General features: G+C 34.8%; 1 protein-coding gene across 1 annotated transcript; it reads left to right on the top strand.

Annotated features, from left to right (window-relative positions):
• Positions 1-657: 657 nt before the first annotated feature.
• LOC107914973 (probable protein phosphatase 2C 6) lies at positions 658-16094 on the top strand. Its single transcript, XM_016844050.2, has 5 exons — positions 658-1217; positions 14393-14677; positions 14819-14924; positions 15492-15813; positions 15917-16094. The coding sequence occupies exons 1-4, from the start codon at positions 735-737 to the stop codon at positions 15809-15811; spliced, it is 1194 nt and encodes a 397-aa protein (XP_016699539.2). The 5' UTR covers positions 658-734; the 3' UTR covers positions 15812-15813; positions 15917-16094.
• The last annotated feature ends 1332 nt before the right edge of the window (positions 16095-17426 follow it).

Below are 17426 nucleotides of genomic sequence, written 5' to 3'. Positions count from 1 at the left end.
TCGACACCCATCAAGATGAACAACCAGAAGCTTGGATACCAATTTATAAAAAATAGAATATCGGTAATGACAATATATTGCAAAGAAAAGAGAAATAAAAAATAAAGAACACACAGATTTTACGTGGAAACCCTTTTGGGAAAAAAACTACAGGTAGAAGAGAAGAAAATTCACTATGTCGAATTCAAATAATTACAAGAGGAGTAGACTATGTCTATTTATAGGCTTGTAAAACCATATTCTAATAGGAATGTAGTAAGATTGAAACACTTTATTCTAATTAATATCAAATATTTAGAGTTTAATAAAGTTTAAAAAACCTTATTCTAAAATAAAATAAAAGAAGTATAGTTCTATATAAACTTTATTTTTATTTTATTTTACCACTATATTTTATTTAAATAAATATTCAATTCACTAACACAAACAAAAGAGAGCACTACAGTCTGAGTCTGTGTGCTGGCCATCCAACTCCCCGAAATTGCTTACCCATATATTTGCTTGCCAACAAATAATTGGGCGTTGACTTGAGTTTTGCTTCTACCACTGTGGCATTAACCCTTTGCCATGCAACATATTACGTATCTTCGTAGCTCTTTCCACGCGTTGCTGCAAATCCTTTTTTACTTCATTTTTAAGTCTAACCCCCTCCCTTCTTCCTCCCTCATCCTCTCTCTCTCTTAACTTTTACTCTCTATTCTCTCTCTGTTAGCTTTTGTCTTTAAGCTCTTTCAATGGCAACAGAATCCACCGTCATGAATGAACAAACCCAAACCCTCCTCCAAAAAGATACCACCACCACTGCCGACGACTCATCCAGTCCTAAACCAATGGATTCCAGCTCCAGCTCAGCCACCACCCTCGTCCTCTCCCCTCACTTAAAGGGTGTTGAGGCGGGAAGTAGTGCCGTCGTGGTTATTACTGGGTCGGGTAGTTCTTCTTCTGACACAAAGGGGAGCGACATTGCTGGTGTGGAAGGCCAAAGGACAGCGCCAGCGAAGCACTGCATTGGGAAAAGCAACAAAGGAGTATCGTGGGGATTCAGCTTGGATCAAGGAAGGCGGTCAACAATGGAGGATAGGGCGGTGGTTCAGCCAGGGTTTATGAAGCTTTGTTGCAAGGATGTTGGTGGATGTAGAGAGCCCGAGTGTGAATACGCCATGGAGAAATCGCTGGTGCATTATTTCGGCATATTTGACGGACATGGAGGTGACCAGGTAATTAATTCATCAACCTCATCGTCACAGCTCACATTTCAATATCGCTTTTTTTTTGTTTTGTTTTGTTTATAAAATCAGTGGTGCTTGTTTTCATTTGATGCTTAAAGCTGAAAGTTCCGGTTTGTTACCTAATCATCTAAGCACATAAATGGATCATAATGCAGCTTTGGCTATCATATATAATGTCATACGTAGAACAATAATTTACCATTCCCCTTTTTTTTTATTAAAAAATCCTCAAAAGTATACATGCAATAAAAAAAATTTCTCTCTTTTTCCCTTACTTTCATCTTCTGCCATTTTCAAGCTACAAAAGTGATAGTACGTAGAGAGTCAAAGTAGTTTCACACCTGAGTCAATTAAGGTAACACGTGGCAATTTGGGGCACCAAGCTGTCAGCTAAACCCGGTGACAGAATAGCACCCTGTTAGACACGTGTGTTTCCAGAGGAGACAAAAGAAGGTAACGCCTTTTGTCTTTTGAAATGGAAAACGCGATTTTGGGGGGCTGGGTGTTGGGACCCACCGAGAATCACCGTCAAAAGTTGAAATGGCGACCAGTGTGGAATTCCCCTCTTTGTTTACGCCATCTGATTTGTCTGTGTTTGGAAGTTGAAACAGTTGCTTGCATCATTGCATGCAATCCCCACAGCCACGCCCGGCCCACTTGTCACTGGCCCCAAACCCAATTCGAAACCGCTTTTTCAATTTATATTTTATAATTATTTATTTTTTTTTTAAAATTCCGATGTCCATCATGTCTGCTTCAAAGTAGTTTCAATTTAGAGTAATACTATCACCTTCAAAAAAAAAAAAAAAAAAAGGCTTCATTTCCAGAGAAACAAAAACGAATTAATGATTTAAATTATAATTTTATTTTATTAATTAACGGTAATACTATCATCTTCAAATAAAAGTCAGTTTACAATATCTTATTTTCAGAGAAACAAAAAAGAATTAATAATTTAAATTATAATTTTATTTTGTTAATTAACAGTGATACTATCACGTTCAAATTAAAGAAAGCTTACAATATCTCCTTTTCAAAGAAACAAAAAAGAATTAGTAATTTAAATTATAATTTTATTTTGTTAATTAACGGTAACACTATCACGAATTTTATTTTATTTCCAAACTCTAAATTTACATTAAAAAAATTAACTTTTAGATTTATGTATGGAGATTAGGACTTTAAAAATAATGTAAATTAAGTGATAAAATAAATACAAATATAATATTTACGAAGTTCATAAATTTATTGGATGCCTAGTTAATAGTGAAGTTGAAATTTTTAAGAAATTTATGGATTTGACAAATTCACAAATATCTAATCTATTGAAACCCAATTATATTATGCTATATCTCTAAATACAAAATCTAAATTCTTAAATTTACGTTCCTAAATGTAGTATAATGCTATAAACATTTTGGACTTAAGTGAAAGAAAATAAAAATTGAATGTAAAAAAGCTTACTTTTGCTAGGACTTAAGTGAAAAGAATAAAAAAAATTGAAAAAAAAAGAAATAAAAAATAAACAAAAGGTAAAAATTTATTAAAGCTGTAATTCTAAAAATTTAATTAAAGGCTTTGATTGAAGCTAAATTCTTATACATTTCATTATTTTTTTTAAAAAATTCTTTATTATTATTGTTATAAATTTAAATAAACTATTTTTATTAAATTAAATAAATAATAGTAACTCTTTGTTTAAAACCACAAAAATGATATCAAATAAATAAAACAAGTTAAACTTTTTTACCCTGTTGACGCCGCACCTTTTTCGTTCAATCAATTTCTATTTATTTGAACTAGTTGTTAAACACAAGAAAGAGAAGAAGTGACATAGAAAGTGAGCATCTCTAATAACATTGTGTCAATCAACAAAAAAGTTGGGACAAGGAATTGTTTAACCACTTCGGTTTCCTTATGTCTATCGAGCCTAGCTTAGTGAGATAAATTCACCATCTTTGAACATAATACAACCAATGATCCTAGTTCTAATGTCACGGGGCTAGATCTTTCATCTCATGATCCGTGCGGCCTTAGGTGATCCGTTCGTCCAAACTCGCCTAAGTCAGCCTTTACTCAAGTGAGGATCCTTTTAGAAGACCTCCAAGGCACCAATTTGTATAGCGGAAGCGATTTATGCCAAAAGAAGCAACAAATGAATAAGAGAAAGAACACACACAAGGTGTTTGAGTAAATGCTCTCAATATTCTCTTATTCACAAAGAATAATGAAACAATGAATGGAGTGAGTACAAATGAGGGGGAGGCTCTCTATTTATAGTTGAGCTCCCCCAAAACCGACGGTCAAGATTACAATACATCGACGGACGAGATTCATCCTATCCCTTAAATCATGGGATTTACAAGATCTGCCATATCAAATCTAATCTAATCTTTACAAGATATGATTCTATCAATCTTCTAAGATTAGCTACCAAAATAGCCTAAGTTGGCATATCTTCATTATCGGGCCAACCAGGCTTAAATTTGACAGGCTTCTCCAACAGCTTACTGAATCGGGCCAATTCTTGTGGACCAAATGATCCCCATTTACACAATAAACCTCCATTAGATGCATTTGGTGTGATGGTCACGGGCTTTGAGCTGTGGCCTTTGACATTCTCCCCCACCCATTCTCTCAACACCCTTGTTGTGACTTCCGAATGGCACTGACTTGATTTGCCTTGGTCTCGTCTCGATGCCTTAGCTTTTCCCTTCCTTCGGGACTTTTGCCTCAGCTTACGCCACTTTTTAACTCGAACCGTCCTACTCGTTACATTTACTTTGGTCAACTGTTCAACTTGCATCACTTCTTTTTTTCTTGAAGTCCACTGCACCACCCACCTCTCCCATAGGTAGAAGCCTTGTAAATGGTTCGGCCAACTCTATCGCTTCACTCAAATTGAGCCTCATTGGTCCCAGCTTCATTATTTTTATCGTAACTTTTTCCCCTAAGTTCGATGACAAACTCACATCTTCCTTAGGTGGAAGCCTCTCCGACGACTCACCAAGCTTAGACGTTGCCTTTCCTTTGACTACGACTTGCTTTGGATAGTTCTGTAACTCATATAGACCACGACACAAGAAGTACTTTACTCGCTTATTTTCACTTCTTTTTGCTCCTCTTTGCCCACTTGGCTTCGACTTTTCCATTACTCAAACCAAGCTTCTTAGGCTCTTTGTCTACTCCATCGTCTCCTTCGATGACAGACTTATTCAGACACTTCCGCAACCTATGCGGACCATGACACAAGAAGCACTCTATTGGCTTCTTCTCACTTTCGGCCTTATTGACTTCGACACCCCTTGCGCTCGAACCAAGTACCAAGGCCATACCTACCGGTTTCTCCTTAAGCACGGATTTCTTCGGACATTTCTTTAACATGTGTGGATTGTCGTAGAGGAAGCATTTCAACTTGTCCCTTTTCTTGTTGGGTTTCTTCTTCTCAACTCGTGGTTTCTCATTACCACTATTGTCGTTGATGCCATTTCCATCATTATCTTCATTGTGATCCTTTTCACACCTTTCCTCGGACTTGGAAGACCCAAGCTTGACCACAGATTTCGCTACCATCATAGCTTCCGACAGCTTTTGGAAACCTCTTTGTTCCACATCTTATTTGACCCACGACTTCAATCCATTCTGAAAAGCAAGCAGTGCTTCTTTATCGGTCACATCTGAAACTTAAAGCATGAGTTTCTTGAACTCTCGAACATACTCCCCCACTGTGTCCTTTTGCGTTATCCTTTGCAACTTTGCCCGAACTTCTTCATCGGTAAATTTTGGGTAAAACTGTCCCTTCAACTCACATTGAAACTCTTGCCACATCCTAATCTCACATTGCCTTTAACTTGTGGTCTTGCCTTGCCACCATAAAAGCGCAATTTCAGTAAGAAAGAATGAAACAGTGTTTATCTTAACCGCATCACCGTGATGCCTTTGGCACGAAACTAGTTTTCCATTCTCCACAAGAAATTGTTCACATCGCATGCATACCTTGTCCCCACAAACTCTTTCGGCTTCGGGACATCCTCGTTACTAAGTGTTGCACTTGACACTCCTTTCCCCATGGTTGCTCGGTACAAGGATAGCTCTCTCTCGAGCTCCTCTATTCTTGTGCTCAAAGCCATCGTCATAGCTATTGTTTCCTCATTTAAATCCATCACCATGGCTTCGAGAGCATTGTTCCTCTCTGTCAGTTTCTTATTTTGGGAATCTAGCAACTCTTGCACGCTATCCCTATTGGAAGTGAGACACATGGTCACAAAGTCCTTGGACTGCTCCCTCAAGTCATTTATGTTTTCCCCAAGCACATTATCTGACTCTTTTGTGTCCTCCATGGACTCCTCAAGTTTACCCATACATTCATCAATAGCCGACAACATCTCCCTCAAAGACTTCCTGGCCCACTTTTGTTCGAACTCTTTTTTCGACATTCCAACAGTGCATTCGAACCAATAGCTCTGATACCACTTGTCACGGGCTAGATCTTTCATTTCGTGATCCGTGCGGTCTTAGGCGATCCGTTCATCCAAACTCGCCTACGTCAACCTTTACTCAAGTGAGGATTCCTTTAGAAGCCCTCCAAGACACCAATTTGTATAACGAGATTGATTTATGCTAAAAGAAGTAACAAAAGAACAAGAGAGAGAATACACATAAGGTGTTTGAGTAAATGCTCTCAATATTCTCTTATTCACAAAGAATAATGAAACAATGAATAGAGTGAGTACAAATAAGGGGAAGGCTTTCTATTTATAGTTGAGCTCCCCCAAAACTGACGATCAAGATTACAATACATCGACGAATGAGATTCATCCTATCCCTTAAATTATGAGATTTACAAGGTATATAATATCAAATCTAATCTAATCTTTATAAGATATGATTCTATCAATCTTCTAATATTAGCTACCAAAATAGCCTAAGTTACCATATCTTTATTATCGAGCCAACCAGGCTTCAATTTGACAAGCTTCTCCAACAGCTTACCGAATCCGGCCAGTTCTTATGGACCAAATGATCCCCATATACTCAATAGACCTTCATTGAATACATTTGGTACGATGGTCATAGGCTTTGAACTGCGGCTCGTGACACTAACACACCCCAGTAAAGAATCTTCACTTTCGTACTTCAAAGACTAGACTTTTCACCACTAAGTTCTCTCTCTAAGAACTTAGTTTGTAAAACCAATAACATAAGGTTTTATAGTCTCAAATGCACTCTTTCAAATAACGTTTCTCAATGAATTGATAAGTGCTCTTAATACACAATTCCTTAACCTATACAAGTCTCTCAAATATATAGAGATTTTCAAGACTTGTTAACATACTAAAGATAAATCACAATCCATTCAAAACAACTACTAAAATAGCTAAATATAATATAATAATGACTAAAGTAAAGTAGGTTGTTGGAAGATAAGTCTTTATATATACATTCATTCTAACCTTTTAGTAGGTATAATTGCCACAATCTAACATAAGGGATGGATGGTTGAAAATCATTCCATTACTTGCGAATAATAACACCATAAATCTCCACTAGTTATGTTAAGTGGGAAGCTCTTATACCAATTGTTGACTTGAACTAGTTATTAAACACAAGAAACAAAGTTTGAGTAGAAGTGACAATGGAGGTGGGCATTTATGATAATACTAAGACAACTAGCAGAAACATAGAAGGCAATGAATTGTTTACGTAGTTCTATTTCCCTAAAATTGTGAACCCTAGCTTAGTGAGATAAATCCACTATCTTTGAACTCTACAACTAGTGATCTTAGTTCAAACACACCCTAGTAAAGAATCATCACTTTTGTATTTTAAAGACTAGACCTTTCATCCCTAAATTCTCCGCTTAAGAACTTAGTTTGTAAAACCAAAAAAAAAGGTTTTACAGACTCAAATAAAGTTGCTTAATGAATCAATAAGTGTTCTCAATACGCAGTTCCTCAACCTATATAAATCTCTTAAAATATATAGAGATTTGTGAGGCTTGCTAACCTACTAAAAATCAATCCCAATTCCTTATAAACAATAGTTGAAATAGCTAAATATAATCTAATAATGACCAAAGTAAAGTGGACTATTGGAAGATACGTCTTCAAGTTTTGTCTTAATCAAACTTCCTTGAATCAAGGGATTTGGTACAATCTATTCGATCCTCAAGATATGTTTTTTCAAGTGAATTGATCTTCATTGATGGGCTTGAAAAATCTTATGACATCAACATAGCCCAAAGATTTTGTTTCAATAAATTGTCAATCCTCCAAATATGAAAAATTGCATTCTATCGCAATTGTGATGGAAGTGGGCACTTCAGTTGGCACATTGCAACTACTTCAAATATTTGCCTCAATAGTTTCAAATCAAACCAAATCATTTAAAAGCTTTATGTTTGTTCCTCAAGAAAAAAAATTAAGAGAAATAAAGAGAAAAGATAATTAAAGTTGCATCGATAAGGTAATTATTTCATACATATTCATATATACTATTTAACTCTTGAATTTGTTAAATTTGATCATATTTTCTTGGTTTAAATGCTTGCCAAAATAAGGTCAACTAAAATTGGCATTAATTAATTATGTTTTGAAAATATATTATTATTTGGTTTACTGATTGCATTTTATTGTTTTCATTTATTGAAAATATATTATTATATTTTTTCTTGTCCATGAGAAAGGCAGATGATCCGTTGCAGTGGATTCAGATAAAAGGTTTTGGTTTGTTAGTAGATGATCATCCACCAAAGAAGATTGTAATCCATAAGATATGTAGATGATCCATTGTGATGAGCTATTGTGATGGACTAGGATAAAGGTTTTGGTTGGTTAGGAAAGGACCATCCACTGGAGCATTTTAGAAGATTGTATTTACCTCATAAGAAAGGCTGAAGTATGGAGATTTGATGTGTCTTCTATGAAGGAAAAGGCATGTTAATTTGTTGGCATATATGAATAAATAAAATTTTTAACAAAATGATTCTAGTTTCCTCTTTTGAGTGAATTCAATGGCTTGTTAAGATGAATAAGGTAGCCTTGAGTTGTTAGGCACTTTATATCCCGCCAAAAATATACAAAAAAATAGGAAGGAAATCATTGATACAATTATTCTATGTTGATCATTGATTCTTTCTTATAAGGTAACAAAATCTCTAATATTTTTAAGTCTGAATTGCGAGACTAAAGATCTAGCCTTGTGATAATTAGTATCCGAGCTAAGGTTGCAAAGGCACCATTCGAGATGTCGAATTAAGTCCCTGATCAGACTAAGCCAGTGGAGACCCGTGAGATGACCAGAAAAGCAAGTCGATCGAGGGACATGTTGTTGGGTTTGGAGGAACGAGTGGTCAATCTTAAGGATTCCTTGGGGGACGTGAAGAAGACACTTGAGGAAGTCAATAGACGTATTGTGGAGTTGGACTTGAAAGAAGAGCAACTCAAGGAAGTGGTGTTGGAGTCTCTTAGTTCCAATATGAAAGAGATGTGAAGGATGCTCAATTCCACCGAGCAAAATTTAATAGTGAGGGATAACTTAATTGACCTTAATAACACAATCCTATATTGGTAGTTCTCATAAGTCTCTTTATTATTTCTTTCATACTTTATTTAAAAGTGAATGTCTCCTAAAAAGAATGAAAGGCAAGAAAAGATGCCTCAACATATATCAACTAACAAGGTGGGAAGGTTGAAAAAAATGAACTAGAGGTCAAACTAGTAAGACCTTAAGTTTTTTATCCAACCAATTGGATTAATTGATTAGCTTTAAAAAGATTTAAATATTTAAATAATGATTTTAATGTTAGATAAATATTAAATATAGTACATAATTTATTAAAAAGGATGTATTTTACTTAATGGTATAGTTTTTTTATTTAAACTTAATATGCCATCAAGGATTAAAATCTCATCAATAACAAAAGAAAAGGAAAAGGAAAAAAATCATGTCAATCTAGTTTTTAGTGGTTCTCTATCGGTACATTAAATAGGTTGTTTCATATAGTGTACCAATAGATAAATTGCCTATGTTTTTTTGCTCAACCAAAATTTAAAGTTAGAGTCAGCAAAGCCTAAAATGTTCAAACATATTGCTAAACAAAATCATCTCAAAATCATACAAGGTACAATACATTTAAGGTGATAGTAGCTTAAAAGCAGCTAAGGTCCACTCTGTTCAAATAGCAGCACTGCAACATATCCGCACTGTTAATCCTTGAGATTGCTAGTGAAGCAACCCACCTGCTCAAATCCAAGCACAAATATTCAAAGAACACAACCCATTGAGGAAACAACAAAATTGATCTTCTTAAAAATCTCTAAGGACGACTCACTAGCCTACTTGGCAAGGATTAAGATACATTTTAAAGACATATTCCACCAATTATCCTCCCGAAGTTCAAAACCCAATAGCTCCCTAACCCAATAAAGAGCTCTAAGTAAGGAAGAAAATCTCTTTGACAGAATCACACTTTACATTAAAAATAAAATTGTTGCGCGCCAACCATGTTGACCATAATCTTGTCACACAACTAATTTGCCACCACTGCTTAATTTCACCTTTAAACATCCAACCATTGAATTGAACAAAATAATCATGGATAGAACGTGGTAGACAACCTTCAATCCCCCACCACACCCAGATACAATACTATAAATCACATATCAATGGACAACTAAATAATACATGGTATGTTGTTTCCAATTCAGTACTACACTAAGGGAAGCTACCTTGATCCTCTACCAATTTGAGTTTTTTTATAGGGATCGGTTGAATAAGAGCATCCAAAAGAAACATTAGACCTTTGGTGGGAGATTCATTTTTCATATAGTAGCCTAATGACTCTCTCGCTGACCATTTCCCACATGAAACAAAAGTTTTGACAATTTGTCAACTAAGAACATTCTTTTAAGGTCAAGCTATCATACAATTTTATCAAGTTTAGAAGACACCAAGATTATATTCTAATTTTCTAATCAATGTCATTTTGACTAATACAGTCTAGTCCTTTCTTATAGCCCAACTTGGACTTGGATTAGACCACGTGGTAATATATTATAGAAATTATTACTAGGAAATCAATTGTGAATTATAGAACTAAAAATACCAGTTGTTCTAGTTACACCATTAACGATGATTTTTAGGTATGATATGAAATTTACTTAGTGTGCATTTCCCTGTTGTGATTCAATGGATGGTTTTATTAGAAATTCCTTCAAATTCATATTATACTATTTTAAATGATCTTGTTATTATAATTTTTAAGTTGTAATTGCATTAAAATAACTAATTTTGTTCCTTTATTGGTGATGAAATATTGTGAAGTAATGGAAATATAGTAGGAAATATATTCTAGTTAAAACATATCCTTAATAAACATATATTTACCATTTTCAGAATGAATATGTAGTACTGGGTAAGCATCAATTGCATGTAGTAGCTTATGAACCTTGGGATCAACAAGATGCTTGTTGTATAGAACATGAGACAATTAATAAATTTTATAAGTGTACAAATAAAGGAATCTAGCTTGAGCTTAGTTATATTATATTGGACCTTTAATGAGTTAAAACCTTGTCAAACATGAAAGAAATTCAAACTTCTTATTCCAAAACTCAACCCAACTTCTTTAAAGATAGTTAGGCCCAAACCAAACCTGTTCACCAAATGAGTTGAGCTCATAATCATAGTTTGTTTGACAATTTAACTAGACAAAGCTTAAAAATAAAATAAAGCATAGACCCTTTTGTTGTCAAACACTACTACTCTAACTTGAAGGTAATAAATAAAAAGAGCAAAGTCTCTCTTTAAATAGGCTCCATCTTTTACCTTTATTTTGCAATAGTGTTGGCATTATAGGATATTTTTCTATTATCCATCCAAGTTACATTAATGATTTTTGAAGCAAAACACTAATGGAGAAAGAAAAATTATATTTGATTCCTCTTACAAACAACCTATTTATAAACGTTAAAGTGATTTAAAAAATGTATAGAAATTAAATATAACCTATCAATTTCGTAAGAATCAACTAACGATTAATTGCTAAAATTAGGTGTGATTGATTCTTAAGATTATGTTGTATAGTCGAAACTATTTTCCTAAAATAGCTTCTAGCATAGTGTTTTCCCTTGCTCCCCCTTAAGATTTTGAATTCATATTTTTCCATTCCTAACTTACATACAAACTTTCCAATAATGGAGCTACACAATCACTTTGTAAGAATCTCATTAACCTATCCTTAGGTAGACATATAAGGGTACAAATCAAACCACTTTCCAACTTCTCATTGATGAAATGCCTACCAATCTCAATGTATTTTATTTGGTGAGCTATATTGATTACAGATTTGTTACCACTGTAGAGTTTCATAAGACCATTCCCTTAATCCCCAAATAATTAAATATGGTTCTTAGCCAAACTAGCTTAGAGACACCATGAATCATTGCTTGGAATTTGGCCTTTTCACTTGATCTAACCACCAAATTTTATTTCTTACTTCTCGATGTTATGAGATATCTATTGAGAAAGATACAAAACCTTGAAGTTGATCTTATCAACCACCAATCCATCATAATTTGTATTAGTGTAAGCCTTAAGTATCAAATCCCCATTCCTCTTGAACAAATTGCCTTTCCCTAGTGTTCCCTTGAGATATTATAAGACTCTATAGGTTTTCTATAAATGAACCTTATTTAGACTATGCATAAATTGAATAACTAAAGTAATTACATATGTTATATCTGGTTAAATATGAGACACATAAACAAGTCTTCCTACTAGACATTGGTATATCTCTTGGTCCACTATAACATCTTTTTTTAGTTTCCTTAATATTAGAATCAATAATGGTGCTTGTTGCTTTGTATGTTGTATTTGTTAATATCCTGAAGTAGATCTAAGATTTTTTTTTAAATGAAAATTCCCTTATCAGAGTGAGCAACCTCAATACTAAAGAAATATTTCAGTCCCCCTAATACTTTAATCTCAAACTCCTTATCCAACCTTTTAATTAGAACATATTGTTCCTTGATTTCACTTCCAATTACAATTGTAATCAACATACATTAAGTATTGTAACTCTCCTTGAAGAAGAGTGTTCGATGAGCAATTATTGATCCACTTGACTTTGTTTGTAACCCATGGCTACAAAGACACATTTCATAACCTTTGGATGTAACTTACTCCTGTTTTGAGGATCAATATGAACATAAGCTACACACAAGTATCCTAGGAACAAGGTTTTCTAAAATATTTAGATCGAGATTAATGGTAGAAAATGTGTCAATAGGACTTCAAAAACTTAAGACTTATTTGAACAAATGAGTGATTGTAAGAACGGCTTCCTTCCTCCAGAAGAATTAAGGCACAAAATTTTCAAGCAATAAAGACTTAGTTTTTTTTAATAAGTAATTTATGTTCTCTTTGCTACCCCATTTGAAAGTATTAATGGCTTGTTTATACATAGTAGAGCGGTTTTCAAAGGAAAGGAATTAAATATGATAATCTATCAAAATCCTTAAGAATCATCTAAGGGTTAATTCTTAAAATTAGGTGTTATGGATTCCTAAGATCATGTTGTGCAACTGAATTTTTTTTCTTAATTAGGTTATAACATCCTGTTTTTCGGTAAAAGTTTCATGGATGTCCTTGTACTATGATTTGGATTGCATTTTCCATCTATACTCAAAAATTGAAATGAGCAAATTAATTCCTATATGTTAGATCAAAGAGCAAACTAGTCTTCTTAAAAAAATAATCTATTTTATTGTTAAAAATGAGTAAAATGTAATTTGACTCCTAATACAAGGATCCTCCGTAGTATTAGTGAAAGACCAAGTCTTACTTGTAAATTCTTTTGAAGAAATAGGTGAGCCAACAACCGCAAGTTCATCAGTGATCGTTTTGATCTCATACAAATATTGAACCACGCCCTTTGATCCTTTGGTGATGCGTGTGAGTCGATCACGAAGACTATAAACTCTTCTGTGACTCTTGTTGGCATAAAGTGTACGTAGAAGAGATCATGCTTTCTACGAATTGTCGGCAGTAGTAATAGTGGAAGCAACTGTGCTTTCAACATAGGCAAGCAACGCTTGGCGAAACCATTTGATGTAAGAAGGATTTTCGTGTTCAAATTATTTTTCGAGATTGTTGGAGGGGCTAATGTAGCACTAGTGAGTTGGCCAATTAAACCATGACCATCAAGTAACATCGTCATTTGAGATTTTTCCAGTTCGAGAAATTAGTACTTCCGCTGAGTTTTAGAGGAAATTGCGAGGCAGAATTGAATTGAATAATAGTGTTTACTATAATAGTAGCAGCTTTGGTGTTTGGAGGTGAGAAAGAAAGAGAGAAAGAGAGAAATGAAAACTCTTTCACTAATACATAGTACTTTTACCCCTGTTTTCCCACAATTTCCATATTTGGGTTATAGGAAAATAACTTTTTTGGCTTGATTTTGCTGAACTGAAAGTTTGCCTTTTGTGAGTATCTTGATTATATTCCCTTGTACAAACAAACACGATGATCTATTTCTACCCCATTATTGAAGGATTTGAAATTGAAAATATGCGACTTTATTTGAGATTGTTGAAGCATTGTCCATCCTTGACTGAATGGAAAGTAACTTCTTGGTCATGAATTTTATGGAACGATGAGTGTTATTTGTTGTAGGCCACACAAGTTCTAATATTGCATTTGAAGATCTTAATGTTTAGAGATGATAGTTTTGTGTAGAAATGTTTAAACTATCCACCTATTTTGTTGTAGTTGCAGTACATTTTATTTCTTTCTTAGAAGGTCTAATGGTCATAGTATTAGCAACATTGCATACAAATGCCATGTGATCAACTAGGTTTTCTTCAGGCGATGCTTTTGTGGGTTTCTTTGAAACCTTTTGCCGTAAAGATCAACCACCACATGGTGCATTTGTTACTATTTTAAATTGGATAGAGATTCACCCTTTAACCATATTACTATATGCTATTAACAGAAAATGTGCTAGTTTGTATAAACAAAAAAAGAGTACGAGACAAACTCCAATTTGGTGGTGTAGCATGGTTGTAAAACAAGTTTTGCATAGTCTTAACTGGCAAATTGCTTATGACCTGATAGTGATGGCCAATAAATGTAAAGTAAATCATATGGATGGTATTTTGCAGGTGAGCAACTATTGTGCAAATGAGCTTTGCGAAATTGTGGCAGAGGAGTGGGAAAGAGGAAGCAGTTTAGATGGATGGAATAAGAGGTGGGAGGTTGCGCTGTGCAAGGCTTATGGGAGGGCTGACAATGCCTTCAAAGACGAGGCATTAGCGCCCAAATCTGTTGGATCGACTGCTTTGGTACTTATTGTCTCACCCTGCCAGATAATTGCTGCTAATTGTGGTGACTCCAGGGCTGTACTTTGTCGTGGGGCACAAGCAATCCCTTTGACAGTTGACCAAAAGGTTCTCTCTAATTTCAGTTTCATTCATCCCTCCATTTACAATTATTAAGGTTGTATTTTCCAAAACTAAGCACTCTTTCCTGGTGCCTCCCCTGTTATCACTTTTCTGTATATATATATACGGTCTTTGTCCGTTCTGCAGCCTGACCGAGCAGATGAGTCGGAAAGGATCACTAGCAGCGGAGGTAGAATTCTCAACTGGGGCTGTTTAAGGGTGGAGGGAATTCTTTCCATGTCAAGAGCAATAGGTTTTTCTTGCTTCTATACAACTAATTATAATATCATTTTCATGGCATGAACAAGATAGTCGGATACACCTTAATTTATGTTAAGTGTTTTGTTTCTTCTTCAGCCAAAACCAAAAGCTTGTCATTCTGTGTTTACTGAAATTCATGCAAATTTTTATAGCTCCTCAGGCTCTGTTTTCATGTCAAAGATTAAAAACTAGAGACACAATAGAACCAACCTACAAGTGTGCCAAGAATACTATAGCAAATCCCATGTTGCTCCTATATCTATGTCAAGTACGTACCCAACATTTCAAATTGGGCATCAACATGAGACACTACCCTCCAAGTATAGGTCAAGCCACTTTCACGATTTTGATCTAATGTACTAGTCTTATGCTGTAAAAATGAAGACAATACCAGAGTCATCTCTAATATTTTGTAATTTACTAAGCAAGCCCTTCTTGAGAATTTAATTGAACCAACAAAACATGTTTAAGAAAAACTGCAAGTTATTTAGTTTATTCTACAATGAATAATAAAATTGATTATATGAACACTTATTAATTTGGACGATGTGACTTTCAGGTGATCATGATTTGAAACCATGGGTTATTTCAGTCCCTGAAGTTACTTTCAGGACTAGGACAAAAGAAGATGAGTGCTTGATTTTGGCAAGTGATGGCCTCTGGGATGTTTTATCTAATGACGACGTTGTGAAGTTAGCTCGCAAAGAACTAAGACAGCGACATAGGCTTGCTGGGGCTAATAAGAGTTCATTCCCACCTGCTTGGCATGTTTCTCAGCATGTTCTAAAACAAGCTCTGGATGCATACAGTCTTGATAATATCTCTGTCATTGTTGTTGACCTCAAGAATCCAAAGCTAAAACCCCAGGAAAAGCCTTAAAGGTTGTGCTTTCTGTAGATGAGGACCTTTGCTTTAATATCACCATAATGTTTAAACCAAATGAAACTTTAACAAAGTTTTTAAATTTATTTCTTGTCTTGACAGGGATGTACTGAAGGAAAAGGAAAGACAACTAACTGATGGTGAAGATATATATATATATATATAGACAGTGTTGTAATGTAAAGAATAAGGTGGTTTTTAACCTAGAAAACTTGAGACATATGTACCCGCCTTTGTTAAGTGACTTTCAATGACAATATAGGTTTCCTTGTTTGGACTATACTTTGGATCTTCTGACTGGAAGATTTAATGGCATGCTTTTAAAGTTTCTGTATTGAAATGATCTACTCATAGATGATGACTATCTGCTTAACCATTTTCGTAATTTACTGGGATGGTATTGTATGGGGTTTGTATTGCTTACTTTTCAACATTCTTCTAATCCAAGACAAAGGAAAAAAGAATGCAATGTATGCTTATAGTGACACATGCCAGTAAAAAAACCTCTTTGTTTCCTTTGTTATTGGTGGTGTTTAGAACTCGAACTTTGATGGTTGATCGAGAGATTTGAAGCAGAAAGAAGAGACGGGAAGTTTTAAGTAGAAAAATAATTGAAGACTGGAATATGTTAATTGATTTGCACCTCAACTATTTAAATACAAAAGTTCAAGCTAAAAATAGAAAAAAAAGTTCTAAAAATCTGCTAAAAATCTGGTAACAAAATAGCAAACAAATCAAAAATCTAATCTCTTAAGGAGAATTATTCAAACTTAGCAACAGAAAAAATTAAATGGCAACAATCTTAAACATATAATCTCAACACTCCTCCTTGTTTAGATGCTGCAAACTCCAATTATCTTTCTGTCTAAAGGTCGATCAACCAACTCTCAAGTTTTGTTTTTCTCGATCATCGCAAGCTCCCCCTTCATTGCAGTCATCCAATGTTGACTGTTTTTTTTTTGCATCATGATACCCTGCAGGCTCGCAAATAGCCATGTTACATCTTTGGTAAATGTCGGAGAGCAGCCTTGTAGCTCTGACAGGTGCATCATCAGCCAAGACATCTTGCCTTTCATCTTCAGGCTCTTCTAACGTGCTGCTAATGGTAAAATGATTTGGTGCACTAGAAGTTTGGTTCGTCTTGGTCGAGTCTTCCCAATTCCATTGCTCATTTTCAACGAAATAAACATCTCTGCTCATAATAACACGTCTAGTGTGTGGTTGAAAGACTCTATAAGCTTTAGATACATTGCTATACCCAACAAAAATGCCAGCTTCTGCCTTTTTGTCAAGCTTATCACGCTTGACCTGTGGAATGTAAGTGAAACACAGGCAGCCAAACACTCTAAGAAACTTTAAAGAAGGTTTGTAAGCATACCAAGGTTCAAATGGCGTCTGATCCTTCACAACTTTTGTTGAAATCTGATTTTGCAAAAACACAGCAGTGTTTGCAGCTTCTCCCCAAAAGCCTTTTGGAAGATTCTTCCCATGAAGCATACAACGAGTCATCTCCATTATGAATCTGTTCCTCCTTTCACTGACTCCATTTTGTTGTGGAGTGTATGGCGCTGTCAACTGATGCTCAATTCCAGCCTCTTCACAAATCCTATTA

Source organism: Gossypium hirsutum, chromosome D10 (assembly GCF_007990345.1).
Source record: "Gossypium hirsutum isolate 1008001.06 chromosome D10, Gossypium_hirsutum_v2.1, whole genome shotgun sequence".
Classification (NCBI taxonomy): domain Eukaryota; kingdom Viridiplantae; phylum Streptophyta; class Magnoliopsida; order Malvales; family Malvaceae; genus Gossypium; species Gossypium hirsutum.
The sequence above is the reverse complement of the archived record's forward strand: the minus strand, read 5'-3'. Positions and strand labels throughout refer to the sequence as shown.

Bases quoted from the DNA above. Each gene is read 5' to 3' on its own strand.
- LOC107914973 (XM_016844050.2), top strand. From the start codon at position 735: ATGGCAACAGAATCCACCGTCATGAATGAACAAACCCAAACCCTCCTC. The intron at 1,218-14,392 runs GTAATTAATTCA...GGTATTTTGCAG, and splicing joins ACGGACATGGAGGTGACCAG to GTGAGCAACTATTGTGCAAA. The intron at 14,925-15,491 runs GTTTTTCTTGCT...TGTGACTTTCAG, and splicing joins TTCCATGTCAAGAGCAATAG to GTGATCATGATTTGAAACCA.